Here is a 25206-nt window from a genome sequence, read left to right as displayed (position 1 = left end):
TTCTACTATTGTAATATACGTCTGCTACTCTCACAATACTCAAAATCCTTCCACACTCCACACTGTCCACACATTGCTGGCTAAGGCACATTTTGAAGTGAAGGCACAAATAAGCGCAGAGAGAGCACACTGGTACTTAATGCAAGATGGCGCCGTGCCAGCGGCAGCCTGTTGCAGCAGCTCCCCTCTGTGTGTTTTAATTTTAGTCTTTTTTCACTCTTTCCCCTCTACTTTTTATTTTTTATTTTTCCTTAACGTTTGGTTCTTACGGTCAGACAACGGACTGTAACATTTTTGTCAACTTTTCTCGTGGCTTTCTGTTACTTTTCTTCCTGTTTGTAACGGAGAGCCACACACAATGAGTGGGACCATTGTTTACTCCCGCGATCAGCTGATTGTGCTGAGGAAACCGCGGCCGCTGCCCGGCGCTAGGCCTGAGAAGGGCTCGGGGCTGCAGGTCGGGCGCTAAGCGGAGGGCGAAGAGGAGGAAATATAAACCTTCGGTACCGGCGATCATAACAGGGAACGTGAGGTCTTTGGCGAATAAGACGGACAAACTCGGCGCGCTGGTTAAGAACGAGAGGGGCTTCCGTGAGTGCAGCATCATGTGTTTCACGGAGACATGGCTGCACGCGGATTTTCCAGATCACAGTGCGTCGCTTCCCGGCTTCAGGACTGTTCGGGCGGACAGAAACGTTGTACTGAGCGGTAAGAAGGGAGGTGGCGGGATTGCAGTGTATGTGAACGAGAGGTGGTGCAATCCCGACCATGTGTGTGTTAAGGAACTCTTCTGTAGCCCGGATATTGAACTGTTGGCTGTGGGGATACGTCCTTATTATTTGCCGAGGGAGTTCGCCATTGTTGTGGCTGTGTACGTCCCCCCATCAGCTGACGCTGAGGTAGCAGTGGACGCCATCCACTCCACTGTGTCTGGACTGCTGAGTCAACATGCTGGTGCGTTTTTGGCTATTACTGGTGCCTTTAACCACACCACTCTGGATAAAGCCCTGCCGACCTTACACCAGTATGTTGACTGCCCCACAAGGAACAATAAAACTCTGGACTTACTGTATGCAAATGCTAATGAGGCATACAGTGCCACTGCCCTTCCCCCCCTTGGCAGGTCTGATCACAACCTGATCCTGTTAACACCAAAGTATGTTCCTCTGGTGCAGAGGCTGCCTGTGACCACCAGGACTGTGAGGAGGTGGTCTCAGGAGGCTAATGACGCTCTGCAGGACTGCTTTGAGTCTACAGATTGGGATGTGCTGTGTGGACCACATGGGGAGGACATCAACAGCATGACTGACTGTATCACAGAATACATTAAATTCTGTGAACAAACTACTATTCCATCCCGGACTGTACACTGCTACCCCAACAATAAACCTTGGATTACCATTGACCTGAAAGCTCTTCTTAACAAGAAGAAAGCAGCTTTCAGGTCTGGGGACAGGGACGAGCTCAGGAGAGTCCATCGCGACCTGAAGTTGATGATCAGGGAGTCCAAGGACACCTATAGGAGGAAGCTGGAGGACAAACTCCAGCAGAACAACGTGAAGGAGGTGTGGACGGGGATGAAGCAGATTACCGGCTTCAAGGTTGGAGGCAGACAACCAGGGGGCTCCCTGGAGAGGGCCAACGAGCTAAACTCTTTCTTCAATAGGTTTAGCTCAGAGCCCTCATCTGTCTCCTCCACACACCACACCTCCCAAACACCACCACCTCCCCCTCTGTCCCCCTGGTGAGCTGCATGGACTCAGAGCCCTCCACTTCAAAGGGCTCTGCCACCACCGACACTACGACCCCCCTCCCCCCCCTCTCTGTGACGACTGGCCAGGTTAGGAGACAGCTGGAGAGACTCCACCAAGGCAAGGCTGCTGGACCTGATGGCATCAGCCCCAGGGTCCTGAAGACCTGCGCCAGCCAGCTGTCTGTTGTCCTGCAACACCTATACAACCTGAGCCTGAAGCAGGAGGAAGTCCCGGTGCTGTGGAAGACGTCGTGCCTGGTTCCTGTACCAAAAAAGACGACACCATCTAGCCTCAATGACTACCGACCAGTTGCCCTCACATCTCATGTGATGAAGGTGCTGGAGAGGCTGGTCTTGGCCCACCTTCGACCGCAGGTGAAATCCTCACTGGACCCTCTGCAATTTGCATACCAGCCTCATGTGGGGGTGGACGATGCCATCATCTACCTGCTGCAATGAGCTCAGTCGCACCTGGATGGATCCGGTGGCTCTGTGAGAATCACTTTCTTTGATTTCTCCAGTGCATTCAACACCATCCAACCAGTGCTGCTGAGTGAGAAGCTGCGGGTGGTGAGGGTTAATGCGTCCACCGTCTCCTGGATCACTGACTACCTCACGGGCAGACCACAGTTTGTCTGACTGGGCAGTGTGCTGTCTGATGGGGTGGTCAGTGATACTGGAGCCCCACGGGGAACTGTTCTGTCTCCCTTCCTGTTCACCTTGTACACCACTGACTTCCAGTACAACTCTGTGTCATGCCATCTGCAGAAGTTGTCTGATGACTCTGCAGTGGTCGGGTGTATAAGGGACGGACGGGAGGAGTACAGGGCAGTAGTGGGTGACTTTGTGGAGTGGGCCGGTAGAAATCACCTGCGTCTGAACGTGGCCAAGACCAGAGAGATGGTGGTCGACTTCAGGAGGAAGACGACGGCTCCACAACTGGTGAAAGTTCTGGGAGAGGATGTGGACATGGTAGAGGAGTACAAGTACCTGGGTGTCGCCATCGACAACAGACTGAACTGGCAGACCAACATCAACGCTGTGTACAAGAAGGGGATGAGTCGACTCTTTTTCTTGAGGAAACTTCGATCCTTCAACGTGTGCAGCAAGATGTTGGAGATGTTCTATCGGTCTGTTGTGGCCAGTGCACTGTACTTCGCAGTAGTCTGCTGGGGGAGCAGCTTTGGAGCCGGAGACACCAACAGACTTAACAAACTGGTTAAGAAGGCCGGCTCCATCATTGGCTGCAAACAAGACAATCTGGAAGAGGTGGTGGAGAGGAGGACACTGAAGAAATGACTATCCATATTGGATAACCCGGACCATCCTCTCCACCACCTACTGCAGGGACAGCGGAGCACTTTCTCCAACAGACTGATTCAGCTCCGCTGTCACAAGGAAAGATCCAGGAGAACATTCCTTCCCTCTGCAATAACACTTTACAATAAATCACCTATGGCCAAATCATCCTCCACATAATTACACACTGCTTCACTGTTGTTTGCTGGGGTTGACTTTTGCACTACTGTTTTTCACCTAGTTAGTTAATTTAACACTATTATATTTCATTATATATACTGTGCATTTTTGTTTTATCTTATATATTCTGATATTTAATTTGTCCTAATCTGTTATTCTATTGTGCATTTTTTAATACTTAATATTTTTGGTTACTTTGCTTCTTGGTGTGTCTTGCTGCTGTAACATACAAATTTCCCCCTGGGGATGAATAAAGTACCTATCTATCTATCTATCTATCTATCTATATATGGATATCTGTGGCGTGAGTAAAGGGGAGAATGTACTGAAAGAGACATACAAGTGGAACTGGGATGCAAAATACATATTTGGGGAAAGAATACCAAAACAATTAGTAACTTGACATATATTATGGAACAAAAAAGAAAAGAGTTTAGAGCTTTAGAGCAGGTCTGTGTGACTTTCAGACAGGATAAGTTGCGTTAGAATGACGGTATTGTTTCTGTTTCAATCACTACCATTAGCTGTGCTACATGTAAGACATGGGGAACAATGTTTCCCTGGAATGGGTCAAAGACCAGAGGAAAACAGAAAGTTCTGTAATCGAGTAAATCTAAAGGTGGATTGGCTCTCCCTAGCGGCACAGCTGCTAGTTAATAAGACCTGGTTAGTAAAACAAACACACAATCCAGACAGTGTTTGACTTCAAATCATACTTCAAAAGTGAGATTATTTGGGTGAAAAATTCATTAACCATTTGGAATACAGTCAGGTTAATCTAGATGAAGAAAGGCCCTTGTTGAGAGAAATTACCTCATCTTTATGCCATCAAATATAATATAAAATAATTCAGTTTTTTATAATAAGGATTATACATTGTGGCAAAGCCAAGCAGATCCAGCACAGGGTGCGGATCCCCAAGCTCAGGTTGGTGATAGAGGGAGGGTTCCAGTTCAGGTGCTGCAGCCACTAGGCACGTGGCATTGGTCACACCTGCAGCCCATCAGCTAATCACAGCAGGCATATGTTCAGCCAGCTCTAAGCAGCACCGGCAGACAGGCTGGGGAGAAGACCAGGAGGACCTCCTGAACCACTGGAGACCAGCAGCGTTGAAAAGGAGGTAATCAAGAAGCCTCATTTCTCTCTCTCTGCTCTACCCACACAGGACAGAGGAACTGCCGTGCCTTGGGAGAAGGCTGAAGGCCAAAGACCCCGGATGGGAGGAGTCTTTAGTTAACTTTGACCCCATCCTCTTTATTAAAGGACACTTTTTGTGTCATACCAGCTGCCTCTGAGTCTCTTGTTTTGTTGTGAATCTTGCCTCCACGTCCCCTGGCTTGCCACAACATATCTGGGAAAGACATTTGTGATGAAGTCATAAAACAATTTGAAGAACTTCAATTAAATCAGGATTGGCCTCGTCCATACAAAAGATCTCCGATCGAGAAGCTACGCATGTCGCAGTCTCGCTAAAATAGAAGCAACAGACATGAACATCCCTTCATTCCCTTAAATAAATACCATCAGATCATGGGATCTCAATGTGGATCATCAAATCCACAAAATACAAAACGTAAAAAAAGAACAAATTGTAGCAAATCCAAAATGGGAGACAGAATTAGGAATTGTGATTTTCACTGAGCAATAGAATATGCTCAATATGCTCGGCCTACATCAAGTGTTGGAGAATGTGTAGAATTCACCACCATATCTTTGTCATGTGAAATGTGGGTGTGTGTTACTGTGATTATGTTTAGATATGCATGCTCACACAGACTTGTATGTATGAATATATAACGTCCATACATTTCAATGCTTATTAGGTTTCACTGCATTGATAACATATCTTATATATTTGAGTTTTTTGCCGCTGCATCACAATGAAACAGTTTCTGATAAGTGACACGGCCCTTCTCTGGGGTTCTGTAAAGCAGGTTTTGAAAATGTCCCGATTAAACTAAGCAGGCTCCAGATTTAAGAGTTTCTGTCGAGAGAAAGTTGTATTTTAGTTAAACCGTGGCTGCAGCTGGTCGTTATGGAAACAGTCACTTTTTTATCAGCCGTCCGGGCAACACAAGTGACTAATTATGTGTGTACAGGTGATGAAGACGGTGAGGTCCGGCAGGCAACACAAGCAGAGGAGTGAATAGGTTGTTGTGATGGAGGAAGTGGATTATTTAAGGTCTGCCGTTTGTTTTGCAGGTGTGTGAGGTGAACCAAGCACGAAGGGAGGGTTAGAGCTGAGCAGCAGAAGACACACTCAAAGAAAAACGTGAAGCCCACTCACACTCTGACACACACGGCTGCGAGAGCTGTCAGTTGAAGGTGATATGTCTCAGGTAAAAAAAAGAGAGCGCTCAGAGAAGCTGGCATGGCGGTGTGATGCTGAAAGGTGTAGCAGAAACAACCAGCATCTGTCACATCACAACATCACTGTCAGAAAGCACCTCGAGGGTGTGTGTGTGTGTGTGTGTGTGGTGGGGGGGGGGGGGGTGTAAGAACAAACAGAGGCACTAACCTTTCTTGGTTGCTGCATCCACAGAAAGCAGGCAGAGAGTGAACAAGGAAGCAGAGAGAGAAAGGATTCATTTACAAGTTGTCAGCAGCGGGAATGCCACACAGTGTCCCAGTGGACAGGAAGTCCACCTGACAGAGCACATTACAGCCCCTTACTCATCACGCCTACTCCTCCCTGTGCTCTTCATCTGATCCACAGCCAGCCGAGCAGCCTCTCCTTCCAGCTTACACACGTCTTCTTTTATTGCTATTTACAATTATAGAGTTAGTGAGAAATATTAGGTGTCGGCGCTCACTTCTTACCCTGCCATGAACTACAATCTTACCAGGATAATGATGGCATGGATTTAGAGTAAAGGGCCGGATTAACATAAACTGCGGGCCCCTTTTGACACCACTTTGTGCTCTGTTGCCAACTTAAAACCTGCTTGTTGGGTTGGCAACAGAGAAAACAAAAAATACAAATAAATCACAGAGATACTCATTAGCACTGGAGTATTATCACATGACCACTGTGTTTGGTGAAATATGGTTGGTCATTTGTGGCGGAAACAAAATGATCTCTCAGCCAGGAGGCCGCTGTTCGTTCCATGTGTGAAACAAGAGGTCAACGTTGACGTATTTGTCACGTAATTCTGGTACTTCAGTAATGCAACTTCTGTAGTTATTTTAACACAATTGACAATATTTTTCTGAACCCAGTTAGTTTTGTTGCCTAAACTTAACTTGACGTGTTGTTGGCGTTCGTAGGAAAACGCACGAAAAATGAGTAACTCTTCGTGAAATCTCATATGAACCATCGTATGAGGATAAGGTAGAAGATGAGCAAATGCATGCAATGTTTCTGTAAGTTATTAATAATAAAATTTTGAATGTCAACGTTATGAATGGAGCCCTAATGGAGACTCATTCAAACGGGCACCAGAGCCAAAGGTCTTTGTGAGTATTATGTAAACATAAATAGGCCTGTACAACATAATTACATTTTTACTATTAAATATACTTATTATATTATAAAATGTTTTTCATATCTGGTGAATATTGTCAGTAAACGTAGAAATCTCTAGTGGTGTATTTATGTCCATATAGACAGCCACATGGTCTGTGTCTGTCATCATTACGCATAAAGATGGGACAAAACATGAGCGTCTGGAAAATAAGAGCATCCAGTTTGGTCCTCGGTCTGAAGCGTGTCTCTCACAGCGTGTAGGCAGCTGGCTGCAGCTTGTGTCTGTACTGCGAGCTGCATTGGCCAGTTGCATCAAATAAACACACACTGATTTGTCTCAGTCAGTCTGCTGAGGAGTCATTCGCTTCAGCTGAACTTTAGAGTGCAATTCTACACAGAAACTACAACTGTGGACTGTGGCGCTCATCACTTACACTTTGGATGCATTAGGAAGGGATCGCCTGGGGACTAGGAGAGACGATTACAGCAATCGATGCCTCTAAAACACCAGACCTATGGTGTAAGTGTTCAAATGCGTGAAGTAGGGGTTATGATAATCTATGATAATCTAGACATACCACTTTAAAAACACACTGTTGCTGTTCTACAAAATACACATCTCCAAATTTGGAAATAAAAGATTCCAGGTTCATAGGTTGAGAAAATTCTCCTTTTTATTAGCAAATGAGGCCAATAAAAAAACAATTGGGTGACCACCAAAATGCATGATCACAACTCTTTATATTTAATGAAATATTACTACATTCAAAACTACAAACCAATTTTACTTCGTGCCTTTTAAGTTTGTCAGTAAAGCACTATTTCTAGCACTATATTAGAGTCTAATTCAAATTGAAAAGTCAACTTTATCTCTAGATTCTTTATAATGAATTACCGTATTTTCCGCACTATAAAGCGCACCGGATTATAAGGCGCACCTTCAATGAATGGCCTATTTTAGAACTGTTTTTATATATAGGGCGCACCGGATTATAAGGCGCATAGAATAGAAACTACTACAGTCAAACGTTGAAATTGTTCAACTTACGTATAAAACGAGTTTTAACTCAGCGTCGTAAGCGTGTCTCTTGAAAGGTGCCATTTTGGGGTCTTTATACACACAAGTGGTGTTGGACTAGGAGTAAGCACAGTACCGGTGTTTACCGCGGTGCGGCTTTGTAGTTTACCAGTCGTACTGAAACATTTTGACAGAGCGCCGTGTACAACCAGTATGGATCAACCAATTAACCAATTGATCCATATATAAGGCGCTCCGGATTACAAGGCGCACTGTCGTTTTTTGAGAAAATTAAAGGCTTTTAAGTGCGCCTTATAGTGCGGAAAATACGGTACCCAACTGAAGCTCAACTCATTTTCATAGTGTGCAAAAATAAATGAAAACTTCTGGCTGCCTGGAAATCAATCTGCGATACTATTATATACCGATGAACATGTTGGGCAGGAACGTCGTAAAGGATTTATGAGAATATAAAACGTCACTTTGGTCAGTTGGAGATGCTTTCCTCATGGACGCCCCAGAACAAATATTACTCAACTTCAAGTGAACGAGCAAAAAGAGAGGAGGATGAGAGGAAAGACAAAACGCGTGTTTCCATTTGAGCAGAGCAGCGGCCATATGGAAGCCCCCGTCAGCCCGTCAGCAGCTCCAGATGTTTGATCCAAGCACAGCAAGTACGAGCCAACTGTTAGCCTGGAAGAGCGGCGCCGCGGGGCATCTCGCAGCGCCTTTCTCCGATATGCTGCGGAGGGCCTGTGCCTTCGGGCTCGCTCAGCGAAGACAAATGTCTGTGTCTGCGCTACAAAATACCCACTCTGACCATTCCTCGGTGCCTGACTCTTGTAAAGTGTTCTCGTCATCTGCTGTGCTGAAGAAAATGCTCCAGGTGTCTCTCTGGACTGTGCTGAAGAATGAACACAATGAACATGCACTGCCTTCAAGGTCTTTGTATGACAGATGTCATTATGTATATTAACGCGACTGTTAATGGTATTTTAAATACTTAGATAGCAGTTTCTTGACTCATCACGACTGTAGATTTGGTAAAGAGTTGGGCTATTTCTTGCATTTATTTACATTTGCAGCAATCTCAAATCTTCACAATAATAGTCCTAAAAAAACATTAGACATAAAATAACTTATATTATTCACTACGCTTCCTAAAATCAGTTTCTTTTCACTGATGGAGAGCTTATACTTTATGGTATATATTATATTGTATTTTTTCTAAAATCAGCACTGTCCTTTATATTACTGCCTTCTCTTTGATGGATGTGCAATTGTAGTGTCTTTTAATTGGAATGTTAACTGGAAATAAAATGACAACATATTTACTCAGAAACATGTAGGTGGAGGGGGGTTTCAGTTGTTTTCCTGCAACCTGAACAGTTTGTAATGCAGTCTCCTGATTGCATTACAATCATACATATAGTTTCATTCCATTTAGGGACACTACAAAAATATGAAATATCTTTCTTTTCTCACCCCAGATTTACAACCACCCAGGAGCGGTGTGGTTTAACCTTTGCTGTCCATCACTGGGTTCTTCGTTCATGTTGGCATAAGCCTGGGAGGATATTATGTGTTTGGTCGTGCGTGCGTGTGTATCTGTCCGTCTGTCCGCCTACAGCTAATCTCACATACTACTGCACCCTTCAGCCTAATGTTTTCTGTATGATGATTGTATGATCAAGGACCTTTCATGGTTGTGGTCATTCACACTTCATGAAAACATATCTTAATGACTGCTTTAAACCGTCACTGACCGCTGAATCCTCACTCCTGTTAACCGGCCGGTCGGGGCCACAAGTGATCAACTGCTTCAGTCAGATTGAAGGCCTAGGTAAGCCACAAACGTTAGCCCAGTAGTATCCTTGATCGATTTTTACCATCAGCACTGATGCCTCTGACCGTGGCTCAATGGGGCGATGCTTAGTGTGTGTGTGTTCGTAGCGAGTGTTTGGTTGAGAGAGGCGGTGGCTGCGCTCGGGGCAGACGGGTGTTTGGCCATCAGAGCAGAGGGAACGGTTAGCAGTGAAGCTGTCTAGTGGCAGTAAATGTACAGTGTGGGTGACAGTTTGTCAGCGAATCCGAAACGTAGAAACACCCTTACTACCCAAGAAGTTCTCGTGTCTTGCTTTCCAGCTGCCCAGTGAAGGGAGGTTGCAGAATATAGTGAAATATATTTATTCTGTGCCTTATTGTTAGGCAACAATCTCACGTTCAAGCACGTATTGTGGAAAGAATAGACTTAATTGACTATCCGTTTGTAACAAGTCAGATTAGGGTAGACAGGCGGGTTTTGTTTCTCCTTTTTTGGGGGGAAATTGATAATTAGATAGCTGTGATATGATGTTTATTTGACTACTGACAAAAATGTCAATCAACACCTGACTACATAGGCCCTATGTTTCATCCCTTACCCCTACTCCTCTCTGGGACGTGACAGGAGAGATTTGTTTTTACCGTCAGACTCACCTCTTGAAGAGCAGAATGGCAATGACTATGATGATGATGAGAATGACCGCCAGCACCGGACCCATCACCCACAGCATCTCTGGGTCCTCAGTTTGTCGGGTCATCCCACTGTGGAGCTTCACCATGATTGGCTCAGAGAACGGGCTGGCCGCAAACGTCTGCAAAAGACCAGAGGGATGATCCAGAGTCAGTTCACAGTCACTGAGTTGTACACAACAGAGCAGAGTATCAGGGTATAATACTGTGAGTATGACGGTATTGTACTTTATAAGGTTGGGCTTTTTAACCTGCCAACTCTCCTGGGGTTTGAGTTTCTACCATCGACCAATGTGTGTACCAATGTTCCTCCAAGGAAGCTTCCATAATTCAACCAACCCACACAGCAACAACGACACTGAGAACTTAACGGATCGGTCTATCTCTCTGTGTCCTTGACGGCTGAAGATGAAGTGTCCAGCTTATTTACAAACCACACTACATTTTCAATGGGAAGCCAGAAGTCGCTCACTTAAAGGGAAAAGCAAAGGGTTCCTAAACTTCAGTTTCATGAGTGAAACAAGAGCGCATAAGAAAGGAGGTGGAGTTGCTATTTTATTTAATGATTCTCTTCAATGCAAGCAGATGTCCTTTGGTCGTTTTAGTTCTTTTGAATATGTGGCTCTGAATTCCACTCAAGCTTTATTCCTAAACATTTACAGACCGCCTAAATACTGTGCAACCTTCTTTGATGAGTTTACTGAACTGCTGTCTATAATCTGTATTGATTTTGACTGTGTTGTTATTGTTGGTGATTTTAATATCCATGTTGATAATCCCCAGGACAGAGGGTCTATAGAACTATGTGGTGTCCTTGATAACTATGATCTGACTCAGCATGTGACAGGATCCACACACAACAGGGGGCACACTCTGGACCTAATCATCACCAAAGGTGTAAACATTTCTAATGTTGCTGTGACTGATGTTGCACTCTCTGATCATTTCTGTGTTTTCTTTGAGAGTGCAATCTCCTTGCACACAAATGTCCAAACCAAGCGTTACATCTCTGAAAACACCAGTGAACTATTTATTCAGAAGTTCTCCTCCACACCAGCCCTCTCTTGCATCTCAGTCAATGAGCTTGTAGATGGCTTCAATTCTAAGGTTAAAAATATTATTGATGCCATTGCACCCACTAAAGTGAAGGTTGTCTCAGGTAAGCAAAGATCTCCTTGGAGAAATGCTACGCTGGTCAAAATAGAGAAACGAGAGTGTCGGAAAGCTGAGCGCAGGTGGCGAAAAAGTAATCTCCAGGTTCACTGTGACATCTATAAAGAGAGACTTCGCAATTATAATTTGGAACTTAGAAATGCAAGGCAGTCCTTCTTCTCTGACATAACCAAAAACAATAACAATGCACGCGCCTTATTTGCTACCGTCGACAGGCTAACAAACCCTTCAGTGTCGGTAGCTGCTGAGCTCCAATCCACCTGGGCATGCAATCAGTTTGCCTCCTTTATTATGACAAAATTCAGAAAATTAGACAAGCAGTCAGTGCCTCGACACCAACCACAGGATATGTGTTGTCCCCTTCTCTAAATAACATCCATTCAAATATCATGACACAATTTCATTCAATCGACCGTAGAAGCCTAGAAGACATTATACAACATCTGAAGTCATCCTCCTGCTGCTTGGATATTCTACCAACACACTTTTTCAAAGATATTTCTAACTGCATGACCACTGATCTTTTACAAATTGTAAACACATCCCTTCTCTCAGGTGTCTTCCCACAAGCCCTAAAAACAGCAGTTATTAAACCGCTCCTAAAGAAGGCTAGTTTAGACTCCGCAACAATGAAAAATTATAGGCCAATATCAAACCTCCCATTTTTAAGTAAAATAATTGAAAAAATGGTTTTCCAACAGCTGAACAAATTCTTGGCCGTAAATAACTGCTTTGATGTCTTCCAGTCAGGCTTTTGACAGCACCACAGTACTGAAACTGCTCTTGTTAAGGTTTTCAACGACATCCACTTCAACACAGACAATGGCAGAAGTTCAGTCTTAGTATTACTGGATCTCAGTGCTGCATTCGACACGGTCGACCATGCCATACTCCTAGAAAGACTAAAAATCTGGGTGGGATTTTCTGGCACAGCACTTAACTGGTTTGAATCCTACTTGAAGGACCGAGAATACTTTGTGTCTGTAGCTAATTACACATCAGAGCTGACTAAAATGACATGTGGTGTTCCCCAAGGTTCAATACTGGGGCCTCTTCTGTTCAACATCTACATGCTTCCACTAGCTCAGATTATGGAAAACAACAAAGTGTGTTATCATAATTTTGCAGACGACACACAAATCTACATAACTATGTCACCAGGGGACTATAATCCCATACAAAGGCTGGGTAACTGCATTGAACAAATCAACAACTGGATGGGCCAGAATGTTCTTCAATTAAACAAAGATAAAACAGAAGTAATTGTTTTTGGTACCAAGGACGAACGATTGAAAATCACCGCTCAGCTTCAATCACTGATGTTAAAACCCACAAACCAAGCCAGACATCTGGGTGTAGTTATGGATTCAGACCTCAACCTGAACAGCCATATCAAGACAATTACAAAATCAGCCTACTATCACCTGAAGAATATATCAAGGATTAGAGGACTTATGTCTCAACAGGATTTGGAAAAACTTGTCCATGCATTTATCTTCAGCAGACTGGACTACTGTAACGGTGTGTTTACAGGTCTCTGTCAGGTGTCAGGTGTCTGTCAGAAAGCTGCAGCTGATTCAGAACGCTGCAGCTCGAGTCCTCACTAAGACCAGGACGGTGGATCACATCACTCCAGTTCTGAGGACTTTGCACTGGCTTCCTATCAAACAAAGAATTTACTTTAAAATCCTGCTGTTGGTTTATAAAGCACTGAATGGTTTAGGGCCAAAATACATCTCTGATCTGCTGCTACCTCATGAACCATCCCGACCCCTTAGGTCGTCTGGGACCGGTCTACTTTCTGTTCCCAGAGTCAGAACTAAACATGGAGAAGCAGCGTTCAGTTTCTCTGCTCCACATATCTGGAACAAAGTCCAGAAAGCTGCAGGTCTGCTGAGACCCTCAGCTCCTTTAAATCAAGATTGAAGACTTTTCTGTTTGCTGCTGCCTTTAATTGAAGCACATTCAATTAATATATTAATCAATTTCCTGCATTTCTGCATTTAAAGTCACGCGTCCAATTGTCCGGGTTAGAGTCCCGAGGCGGGGTTGGAGTCCCGCGTCTAGACGGGGTTAGAGTCCCGCGTCCAATTGTCCGGGTTAGAGTCCCGAGGCGGGGTTGGAGTCCCACGCTAAATAAGACCTCAGGGAGGTTTATTGTTTCAATGTATGTTCTTAATTGTTTTTTTAAATCTCTCTTGCCTTATGTTTTGATGCTTTTAATGGTTTTATGTGAAGCACTTTGAATTACCTTGTTGTTGAAATGTGCTATACAAATAAACTTGCCTTGCCTTGCCTAATGCTGGTTGTGTGATCGCTGTCTCTTGTCAATAGTCAGTTAAGTTGATATCATGGCTTGTGTACAAACAAGGTTTCTGTATATATTCAATGTATCTCAAAAAAGAAAAACTCCTCCGTAGCACTAATAGAGGTAAGAAAAACTCCACAGGGTACCTTTTATCTTTTGAGGATAAATCAAGATGATGTTGCCTTCCACACTCATCCGAGTACGGTGTATAAGGTCTACAAACTGGTTCTTGACTTTGGCCCAGCTTTCGTCATAAAAGGTATGACTAAAAATATTCATTCAACGTTTTTCAAGTCATATTGAGAGCAAAATGTAAAAGATAATGGACAGATTTATGAACTTAATGCATCCACAAAGCCACAAAAAAGGTCAAGAAGCAGCAACAAAGCAGCTGAACGTTAAGGTGCCATTATAAAAGGGCTATGGATGTGGATGTCACATGCTACTTTTAGTTGGCTGTTTATAGGCTATTAGTGGGAATAAGTGCAGGATTAATGTGTGAATCTGTTAACTAAAGGGATAGTTTTGCATTAATATTATCTGATATTTTAGCCCAGATCGAATAACAGGTGAGTGACTCCATCTTCTAAATGATTCAAGTTGAGGAACGACTACTGGAAGGCCAGTTACGTTACACTGTGGGACAATCACAATCCTTTTTACTAACGTTGAGAATCAAGCGAACAACACCTGTACCTTGTACACATCAAAGAACACTTTGAGGACAAAACATTCAAGAATGAGTGAAACATTCAAATGTCTAATATGAGTCAAATAAATATACATTTTTGTCAACATAATAAAACTAATTCAAAAGATTTGTGCCAAGATGAACTGCCGTCCTCATCAGTGTACACTGTAAAAAATAAACGTGCTAACTACACACGTGTTCTTCTGCTTGTACCCCTTATTGTCTCATAAACAATGGAAAAAGTCGGCATATTTTGATGAACCATTTGGCAGCTATACTTTTGTCAGTTTACCAGTCTTGTTGGTTGAACAGTTGACCCAAATAGTTAAATGGAGACTAGTGTGTGTGTGTTTAGTGAGACAGGGTTCTATATGAGAGTATGGAGGAGAGTTAAGTCCTGCATAGTCCCACACACACAATGTGCTGATTCAGGTGAAGGCAGCTGGTTAATTGTGACAGTGATTAGAAAGCAGCAGGGGGGGGGGGGGGAGGAGGACAGTGAATACAAGCTGAGACAGACAGAGGAAGGCTGTGCTGGATGTGGGAGTGTATGGCTCATTGTGAAGAGGAGGACAGGAAGAAAGGAGGAAGCACAGTCGAGGATCCGTATCAGTGAGGACAAATCTAATAATGCAAACAACTTCAGAAGGCCTTGTGGACCTGAGACGGGCCTGGCTATGTCCCTGACATCATTAGACAGTGTGGGAGCCTCTCCTATCACAACCACACTGCTGCTAGGAGACACGTATTATCCATCCCTCTCTAAAATTGGTTCAAGTCTATCTTTAGCTCAAATAGTATAGCTTTATCAATTATTGACCATTTTAGCGTTATTAAAGCAAACGATTCTAGTTTAATACAACTTGGCTATCACCTCTAACAGTGGACTCATCAAGTTCATTGCTGAAATATGACAACAACAATGTATACTTGCTCCGGAGCTTTGAATCATATCACACATGTAGTTTGTTTAGCTCAGTTAATAAAGCAACATTAATGAAGATCCCTAAAAGTGCTCAGAATAATGAAAGGATCGTACTCATCAAGACCGTGAGGTTGTGGTCAAAGCAACATGTCCAACTCGTCACATAGCGAGTATCGGTCAGGAGCCTCGGTTTTACTTTCTAACACACTGCAGCGCGTCAAACTATGACGGATCACTGCGGTCGCAGTAAACACGTGGTTAACATTGTGAATTCAAACAAGAACAACAAAGAGGTTTAGACAACAAAAGCACTTAGTTAGGTTTAGGAAAACATCATGGTTGGGATTCAAATAAGTATGTAAACTTAGTAAAGAACGTGACATAAGTACAGAAACACCACTACACGAACGCTGGTCTCCTGGTTGAAAGTCCTGTGTTTGTTTGACCCATTCACCTCCCTCCCTGTGTGTTTAGTGTTTTATTCCAAAGCTGTGCTCAACAACAATGTTAAAGTTACAGAATGTACTGCTCTTGTAGCCAGAGCCTACTTCACCTGACAGCATAGTGCCATAAAAGTTACATTAGGGAAGCATTAAAACAAAGCCATGCTGTTGCATGAGTGACATATCCCCTCACTGGAGGAACACAGCCAGTGTAGTTTAATGGGAAACATCTCTACGACTGCATTTACCATCTCTGCAGGCTAGATCTGTGTTGGCCAGATGTTGTTTGTCTGCTGGTCTGTTGGAACTTTTTGTCATTTTGCTTGATTGTGTGTAAATGAGTGACCTCATGTTACTTGATGCTGCAGCATCAGCCAATTACTGTTCAGCCATCAAACTGACTTCATTTATACTTCAATCCTTTTCAATAGCAATGAAGTATGCAAAGATGGGTAGTTATGACACACAATAAGCATACATATGAACACAAGTTTGTTCCTGTCAATTATCTTAAAAATAGTTTTATTTAACTGAAGAGTATCATGTCACTTTTCCCATAAAATATACATTTTGCTAGCAACTGTTGCAGCTCTAAAGATGCATTTTATGCTTGCAATAAGTTGGGTGATGCAACAAAAGAATGGTCGACATTGAAACATCGTGATCCATCCATTTCCCTCAACGCAACCAATAGAATCAATTTGTTAGACATCTTCATGATGCCGCGGCGCCGCATCATGGCTGCATCATTGACCTTCAATGACAACAATTCCTCGTCTCTACATTCTGATTGGTGAGCTGCCGTCCAGATTTGTAAACAGTTGGATGTTGACACCGAGATAAAGATTAAATAGGAGTCACGTGGATCAACTTGCGAGGCGTAATTCACTTTAAGTAACTGTGCTGCTTGTCACTTTATGTTCTGTGAGACAAGTGCAGTAAGTTGGACTGTGTCAGCCAATGAGGCCATAAATATTCCTGTGCGCCTGACGGGGCTCTGGCTCAACGGGGCAGCAGCAGCAGCTCTGGCTGAACGCTGTAAACACGATTGAAGAATGCTGCTTGTTAAAAACAATGTCACCCCCACGACCGGCTTTGCTTCCTTATTGATTCATTAATTTCAACACACTTTCCATGCACTCTTTCACTCCCAACGTTCTCGCTGAGAGCTTGTGATATCGGGGCCGACAACTGCAAAATTAATTATACATGACCTGTGACGCTGTAAGAGATTAGTTGAACATTTGTCATGTTGTAGAATGCTGAAATGAAACAAATGCATTATGACTTGCAATGGTCTTTGACCCTTCCAAACACATTCAAATATACGCATACATACCGTAACGCGAGTGTTTACTGTACTCTCCAGATGGATTGAAGCGTCCTAATCCTTCTGAATAATCAAAGCAAGCTCTTTCAATTGACTGCATCTTTCATACTTTGCTTTGAAAAGCCATTTACATGATGTATTAAATGTATTCTAGCTAAAACTTCCATTTAAAAAGCTACAGGAAAGGTGATTTAGAATCATGTTTTTTTCATATTTAAATATAGGACGATGCAAAAAATGAAATAACTTTTCACGTGGACGTCCAGATACTTTACTAACAAGGAATTCTGGGGAAATGTCTTTATGTGTGGAAAGGAAAACACTGACTTCCGGTGCCAGGTGACACTTCAAAATGTTCATACATTATCTAATAATGCAGTAAGTCTCTCAGACATTCTGTGTCGCTTTCAAATACGAATTGTTCTGTCGACCAACTTTTCGCATTTAATGTTATCTCTGCTGAGTCAACACACGTTTCTGCATTATTTACTATTCCCTCCTCTTTAGTGTCTTTTGATCAGGGAAGAAAACTCATTAAATGTGCACACGGCACCTTTTCACCTCAATGATACATTTTACTTAACTTTATAAAGCCCTGGACTTTAATAGCTTTCCAGAGTAAGTTAATAATGTTTTAAGGAAAAAGGTCCTAATATTACGGGAATAAAGTCCTAACATCTTGCACTCGATAGGTTTGTCTTTGGTTATGTAGTTAGGTGGGCGGGTGGAGATGAGAAACGAGAGGAGTGTGGAGATTAGAGCAGAGCAGATAACGTGATTCAGTGACAATGTGGTGATGTAAAAAAATCCATAGAGATTATTCAGTTCATCACCCCGGTTGCTCTACAATCACCACCAACCTATGAAGGCAAATCACTGTCAAAATCCGAGAGCACAAATGAGATCCATGTGCGCGCGAAAATCAAACAGCCGCGCACGTATTTTACTTTTTACATCACTCATTACCTGCTCGCTTGCGAGAAATTTTTCTTTTTGACTGTAAGTGGGCGGACCCAGTCTCCATTGTATCTCTACATCTAATTGGTTACAATCCTCGTCTTTGGATAAACCGGATATCACTCTGACGCAGACGCTCGGGGGAGATTTTCAGATTACACTACAGGTCAGGGGCAAATAATTTACATTTTACTGCACGGGTACTTTTACTTTCTGTACCTAAAGTACATTTTGCTGATAATTACATACTTAACTGAGGTTTTGAATGCAGGTATTTTACTCGTAATGGATTATTGTTTCATCAGTATGGTATTAGTACGTTTACTGCAGTGAAGGATCTGAATACTGTTTCATCCACTAACTACTTGTCAGTGATTTAAGTTGGGCAAACGGTTAATATACAAACAGTGGTCCCTAATCTCGGCTCCAGATCTTTGAGGTCCAAATTGTTGCTCATATTATATGCAACTACATTATATCTCTTCTGTAAACACAACAGAATGATTAAATATGATCACATCATGTTTTAATCAATTAAGATCAAAGAGTTTCTTTGAGCTGTTTGTCACAAGAGGTTTGAGTATCAAACACACATCGTCTGTAATAGAATGATGAGTGAATTTAAACCAATCTGAGCAACTTGACTTTAACACATTTTTTATTATTGTATTTAACAACTCTAACATAATGTGTATTTCATCAGCCTCTACTGTCTGAAAAGTTTACAAAATCTGTCAGACAAATGTAGAACATGCTGAGATGTAGTGTTTAGTGGCGGATTGAAAACCACCTCTACCAGACCTAGTGTCTGCGTCAGAGTGATATCCGGTCTATCCCAAGAAGAGGATTGTAACCAATTAGATGTAGAGATACAATGAAGACTGGGTCCGCCCACTTACTGTCAAAAAGAAAAACTACTTCGCGAGCGACTTTTGCTCGCGCGAGAGTGAATTCTGCTCGTGGAGTGATGTAAAAGCGCTCGCCAAAGTAAAATACGCTCACATGGATCTCATTTGCGCTCTCGGATTTTGACAGTGATTTGCCTTCATACCAACCGGCCATCATTAATATCATCCCTCCCAAGGCATCCTCCATGAAGCAGACCTCCCTTTTCTCACTATCACTGGCTAATTCCCTCAACAGGAATCATTTTAAAATCACCGAACTCAAGGCTTCAAAACATCAGTCCACAAACCAATGGGTGACGTCACAATGACCACGTCCACTTCTTATGTACCGTCTGTGCTTGTAATTCATTAAACGGGTAGCTCAAATCACGCATTGTCATTGGTTCATAAATTTGATATAGCTATATACAACTGCTATGATGTCTAATTAATAGCCTTCTGCTGAAATGAATGATGAGGAAATTGTAATTGCATGTAATCACACGCCTGTGTGGTCATGGTCTGGCTTTTTTATGTTAAATGCTGCACACATGAACACATCCTATAAGAACACTTAGTGGGGATATTTCCACTGCGACTTTAGAATTCAGTATTTCCCTTATTCACATATATCCCCTGTCTCCCTTTTTTATAATGAATATATATATATATATATAGTGTAAACATAACTTCACACTGTACACGTGTAGCTAATGTATTAACAATGGCCATCCACATCAGAGCAGTCAGTGTGCCCCATTTGGCAGCGGGTTACTGCAGGCTCGTCCTCCGACAGCCAAACTGTCTCCGCTCCTTCCTCTGATACCACTGCACCATGGCAGTATTTCCTTGGTGCTGTTGAGTTTTATGATAGATCTGCTCGGTCAGCCCACTCTCACCAATTGGCGTATGAATGACAAGACAATTTTTCAGTCATTTTGCGAGTCATTTGTTGGCTATGAAGGCTGTACTGACTGAAATGTAAACTTGTGAATACGTTAAGTGATGTAGTATGAAATGTGAGAGACAAACAAACACGGGACATCCAACCAGGAGACCGGTGTTTGAGACCGATGTCCCAAAGTGTTTTAAGTGGCGTTAGTGACTGTGATGTGTTTTCCTGATGCATTGTTTCCATACGTATTTAATTTAACTACTTATTTTAAGACCAACCATGGAGTTTTACTAAACCTAACTAAGTGGTTTTGTTACCGTTGTTTTGTTGCCTTAACATAACCGTGACCGTTTCACGGTAACGATGTGGCATTAAATGACACGTAAAAATCCTAAAATGAGATCTTCCCATGAGATTATAAATATATAACTCGTTCCTTTTAAAGGGGAGCAATTGGACAGTAGGACAGTTGGGAGGTAATTCTGGGGATTTGATTGGTTATTGTTGATTTTGGTCCCAACCCATAGCTTACTTTCTCTGATCCCATCCTTATGAGTCTTAAATAAAATAAATATTCAACAACTGAACTACCACCTTTTATTGGGATTTAATCCAAAGTGGCAGACACAAGAAAATGACAATTGTTTTGTTTTGGCCTCCCTTGCTTTGCCTAAAAGAGAATGTGCGGCGGCTCTGGGAGACGGACCTTCAGTCAGCAGTTATCTCAAAAGTCAGCTCAAACCCGAGCGCCGGGAGTCACAGCGGGCTGGCTCTGTGCAACAGTAGCATCAGAAAGTTTGCTGGTCAGGCGCTGAGTTGGGGGAGCCTCCTGGGATCAGACCCCATGTTAACTGAAGGTCCGTCCCCCAGGAGCTGCTGAACGCTGTCCTCTCAGCGAAGTGTTCTGCTGGTGTCTTCGTTTCTTTCTTTCAGGGCGGCCTGACCCACTCAAAGCTGCACGGACAACACGGAAATCATCTCACTCCACAGGCATGAATAAGCCTCGCTGCTAAATTCGAGATCAAATGACTTGTCAAGACAGATGTTTACGTCATGCATCCACAGATGTGCATTCCTCTGATTAAAAACTTTAAGCTTTAATTATCTTCTCATTTCTTTTTTGCATGCTACCCGGAGAGCGTCACTTCGATTTTCCCCCCTCCTCTCTTGATCACTAGTGCGGTGGTGAGAGAAATGAAGCTTGCAGTCAAGTGGAATAAAGTTGTTGATCAAGTAGTGGAGGGAGTGGATTTGACTTGATGAAAGGGTTTTTAATCAACTAGAGGAAGGTGGTTGTCAGAAGATATGTTGGAGGTGCCCTGTGGAGTTTTATCTTTAGTAGCGCTATGGAGCAATATTCTAATGAGCAGGTTCCTGTTTTGTTCGTCTTGTGCTCTACTGGCTACGGGGATGCTTTTGTACCGTATGTGCACAAGGATGCCGGTGGTTTCACTCTATTCCATTGATTAAAAATTCCTCTGAATATTATTGATATTCTGTGCTTTTGTTGTTCGGGCTGGAAGCCTTTTTGTTGGACCACTAAACACCCAATACATTGCATTCATTTAGCTTTTGTCCAAAGCGAGATGAGCGACTGCAGGGTCCTCAAAGCGACACTGTGGCCAGTTGTCCAAAGAAGCAGTGCACTGTAGTGTTTCCAACCCAGTATCCCGAGAGATTATGTCATGTCCTCCAAATTAAAAGGTCAAAATAAGTGGCTTGTCCAAGCTTAACAAGAACACATACAAGTTTAGCGATCCGTCAGTGAGACTACATAGATTGCTTGTGCGTTCCTAAACTGTTCTAAATCACTGCAATCTTCCAAATCTGTATTAAGAATCAGAATTCGCATACATGGAATTTGTCTCCGGTTTCCACTCAAATAATTCAAATAATAGAGAGGAAACAGCTAAAATGTGGTGCTTGATAACATGTTCGGCTCTGACGTACCTTCTGGCACTTTTAGCAAAGCATTACTTGAGCTCCAAAAACTTATTTTTTTCCCTCCAATTGATAGTTTTTACTGCTTTTAGGCGGCACGGAAGCGTACTCTAAAGGATATTTAGGAATTCTCAAGGGAGGGGTGATCAATGTCAGCGGCGTTCCCTGATAGAGAGTAAACCTTCAGGGGTGAAAAATGTACTGCTGCTACATCTGCAAGCTGGATATGAGGAGGTGGGCTGTGCAAAGACGAAAAGTGGATTAATAGCAGTGGGAGGATGAACATTTCACTGTTGTTTCCATTGTCCATAATCTCCCACCAGAAAAAAGAGCCCTTGACTCATAAAATAAGCAGAAACAAAGTCTGATTCTAATGCGTTTTGACAGCTCTGTTATTTCCCAGAACTCTTGAAGATTTCCACCTCATCCGTAGCCTTCCGCTCGCCGCTCCTCTGTTATGCGACAAACTGGATGCTATCCAGTGGGCTTAGTGTATTTCCCACATTCCCCAGTCCTCCACACTACCATCTCTCTGTCTTTCCTCCTCAAAGTTCAGCGTCCCTCCTACACCACAAGCTCATTCCGGCATCAGAGCCCATTCTCTCTCCGTTGATTGCCGTCCATGCATTTCCCTCAGGTGCCCACCTCCCCCGTTCTTACCCGACTTATCCCCCCGTTAAGCTCCCTCTCTTCTCTCTCTCTCCACCTCTCGCTCTTCTCCTCACCTCTCTGTCACTCCCACAGGGCCCTGCATTCAGAGGAAGCTGCTGTGCTCACTACCCCCCCCCCCCCCCCCCTTCCTCTGCTGTAAGTTATCGCACTGTTTATATGGCCTATTTTCTTTTATCCAATTTCACACGTCCCAACTTGTTTACCAGCAGTGTGGGGGCCACAGAGAGCCGCAGTGCCCTTTTGCTTCATTCTCCAGCACCCCCCCCCCTTCTTTCTTCCTTCTACTCTGCCAGCAGCTTTGCAGTAGCAATAAAAGCTAAGCTTACTTCCCATTTTTCAATGAATGTGATTAGGTTTCTATTTCTGTACAGGCTTGAATCACATTCAGCTGAGTGTCATTTACTGAATCCGGGCTCTGCTACTCTATTCTTATGTACTTAACACAATGAAACAACCATTGTCCAAGACTACAAACTCTTGATAAAAGCTGTACAAGGGGGCGGGGGTTACCGGACTGAATGAAGCACAGGTCAAACGCAAACCTTGTGGCTGATACAATCAGCAGATTTCTGTAGAGTGGAGTTGAAACACAGGACAAGTTCCTGTGTTTCACAAATGGTTCCTAGAAAAAACAGCACACCCAGTATGTTGATTTCCTTTCGGTGTCCTCACTTCTCTCAAAGTTTTACCTCAACATTTCCGATGTCCCAAACTGACTCACCTTAAGGGAAATAAATTAATTTGCTGTCTTACCTATAGTCAGTGGGCGAGTATGCCGATGTCTCTAACTAACGGGTTTTAAGGTTGATTTGTGCATTCGACATATTTCCATGTGGCATTTCACCTAGCTGATGGCATGTAGCGCCCAAAATTTAACTTTGGTCCAGCAGCGAAGTTGCTGCACTTGTTACCGCTGCAATGGCGAATAGTGAAGGAGCACAGGTTGCTAACCGACAGAGCACCGCTACACTGTCTGCGGTAAACACCAGCAGAGACTATTGATGATGTATCGGGTCTCAAAGGGTTGTCCCACTCCATGGAGGAAGATTTCAACCACTAACTAGTAACTCTCTAACCAGGGGCAAGTCAAAAAGCGAGGGGCACTCGAAAACGAGGGGTAGGGGTAAAAATAAGAAATGGGATTGGCCCCAAGTCCGAGCCCTGAATCAGGTAGCTGGTGGGGGTTGTGGGGTGATGAAAACCCTTGACATACTGATACTTGCCCACCTTGGGCCCCTGGTCAGACCAGCACTTGACCCCCTGCAGTTTGCATTCCCAGATAACATAGGAGTGGATAATGTCATAGTTGACCTTCTTTATACAACCTGGATATGGCTGGGGGCACAGTGAGGATCATGCTCTTGGATTTCTCCTGTGTTTTTAACACAATACATCCCCTGCTGTTGAGGTAAAGCTCGGGGCCATGCAGGTGAACATAGACCAGTGCGCCAACTGTCAGCTGCAGTTGCTGACTTTCGGAAAAGGAAATCACAAAATCACAAATCTTTGTCAAAAGTCTTCCTTATAGGCTTCAGGTTTTTGCTATGCTGGAGTAAGATGCAGGAGAGGAGAGCGCCAACCTAACTAGTTTGTAACTAGTTATGACGACTCAGAATATTAAAAAAGAATGAGTATGTCTTTTATCTCATGGACCTACAATGAGTAACCTCAAATACAAACAACTGAAGGCTTTGTGGACAATGAAACAATCAGGCTTTCTCCGACATTAAAAGGCTCATCACACAAATGGTGTGGTTACAGGAGAGCCGTCTTCAATGACCAAGGCCATATGGCATTTCATGGATCAAGTTGGCTTTGTCGACCTTTGGAGGTCTTTCAACCTCGGCTTTACAAAAAGGAATTCTCTTATTTCTCTAATGTCCATCCATCATACAGCTAAGTAGATTTGTATCCATTTTTTCATAGATAAAACACTCCTCCCTGCAATAAAGAAAACAGAATAATTGCCATTTTCCTTACCTACTTTCCTTTTCTCAAAATCTAGTGCATTGTGCTGCCTGGAAATTTAACACAGCTGTGTTGGCAACCAATTCTGCACACATACAGCGAATGCAATGGATGATTTTGTGCGAACTAACTAACTTTCCCCATCCACTCTATGGGAGTAACTGAAAGTAGTAATCAGCTAGACTTCATTGATTCAATACGGAAACCATATCAAGAATACTCCATAACCTTCAGAATGGAATATATAAATGTTTACAGTATGTAGCCAGAATAGGGGGGCTTCCACTGAACCAAACCAAACTGTGATTCCTAAACGGGGGTAGAACACAAAGAGTTGGTCTCAGCAACTGTATATATTTACATTGATGGTCTATTTACTAGTTGTATGTCCCTTTTCCCTTCAGTATCATTTCAAATAAATAAAATGAAACAATCTGATTTGATATTTTTAGATATGCTTTTTACAAATCCCGGTGCATTAAAAAGGCACAATACAAACATATCAAATACAATAATCTTTCAAAAATGGTCACTAAATAATACTGGAATGGGAACGCTGGAATGGGAACTCTGACTATAAATATCTGATGTGGTCTGTTCAAAGTTTTCCACCAAATTTAAATGACCAAATCCAGAGACGGTGAGGCAGACGGCTCAGGCAAAGTGTATGATTTTTATTCAATGTTTCTAGTAATAAGGAGGCATGGATTGAGGAGAGAGGGGTTTACAATGAAATAAAACAAATATACTGTATTTTGAGTGCAATTTCCACCATTATTATATTCC

The 25206-nt window shown here is 43.0% G+C and overlaps 1 protein-coding gene across 3 annotated transcripts in view; it reads right to left on the bottom strand.

The window, feature by feature from the left end:
* Positions 1–25206, bottom strand: part of ptprfa (protein tyrosine phosphatase receptor type Fa) — a 227574-nt gene that overhangs the window by 56652 nt on the left and 145716 nt on the right. For 2 of the 3 annotated variants that reach the window (XM_076079291.1, XM_076079293.1), the window contains one exon: positions 10195–10352. In XM_076079291.1, the coding sequence (XP_075935406.1) occupies positions 10195–10352 (158 nt within the window). Of the gene's footprint in view, positions 1–10194; positions 10353–19161; positions 19175–25206 lie in introns of all 3 variants that reach the window. The other variant, XM_076079290.1, reaches the window with a different exon arrangement.

Source organism: Anarhichas minor, unplaced genomic scaffold, assembly GCF_050575085.1.
Source record: "Anarhichas minor isolate MPS153535 unplaced genomic scaffold, ASM5057508v1 ptg000071l, whole genome shotgun sequence".
NCBI lineage: Eukaryota > Metazoa > Chordata > Actinopteri > Perciformes > Anarhichadidae > Anarhichas > Anarhichas minor.
Note: the sequence above shows the minus strand (reverse complement) of the source record. Positions and strands in the feature narration are given on the sequence as shown.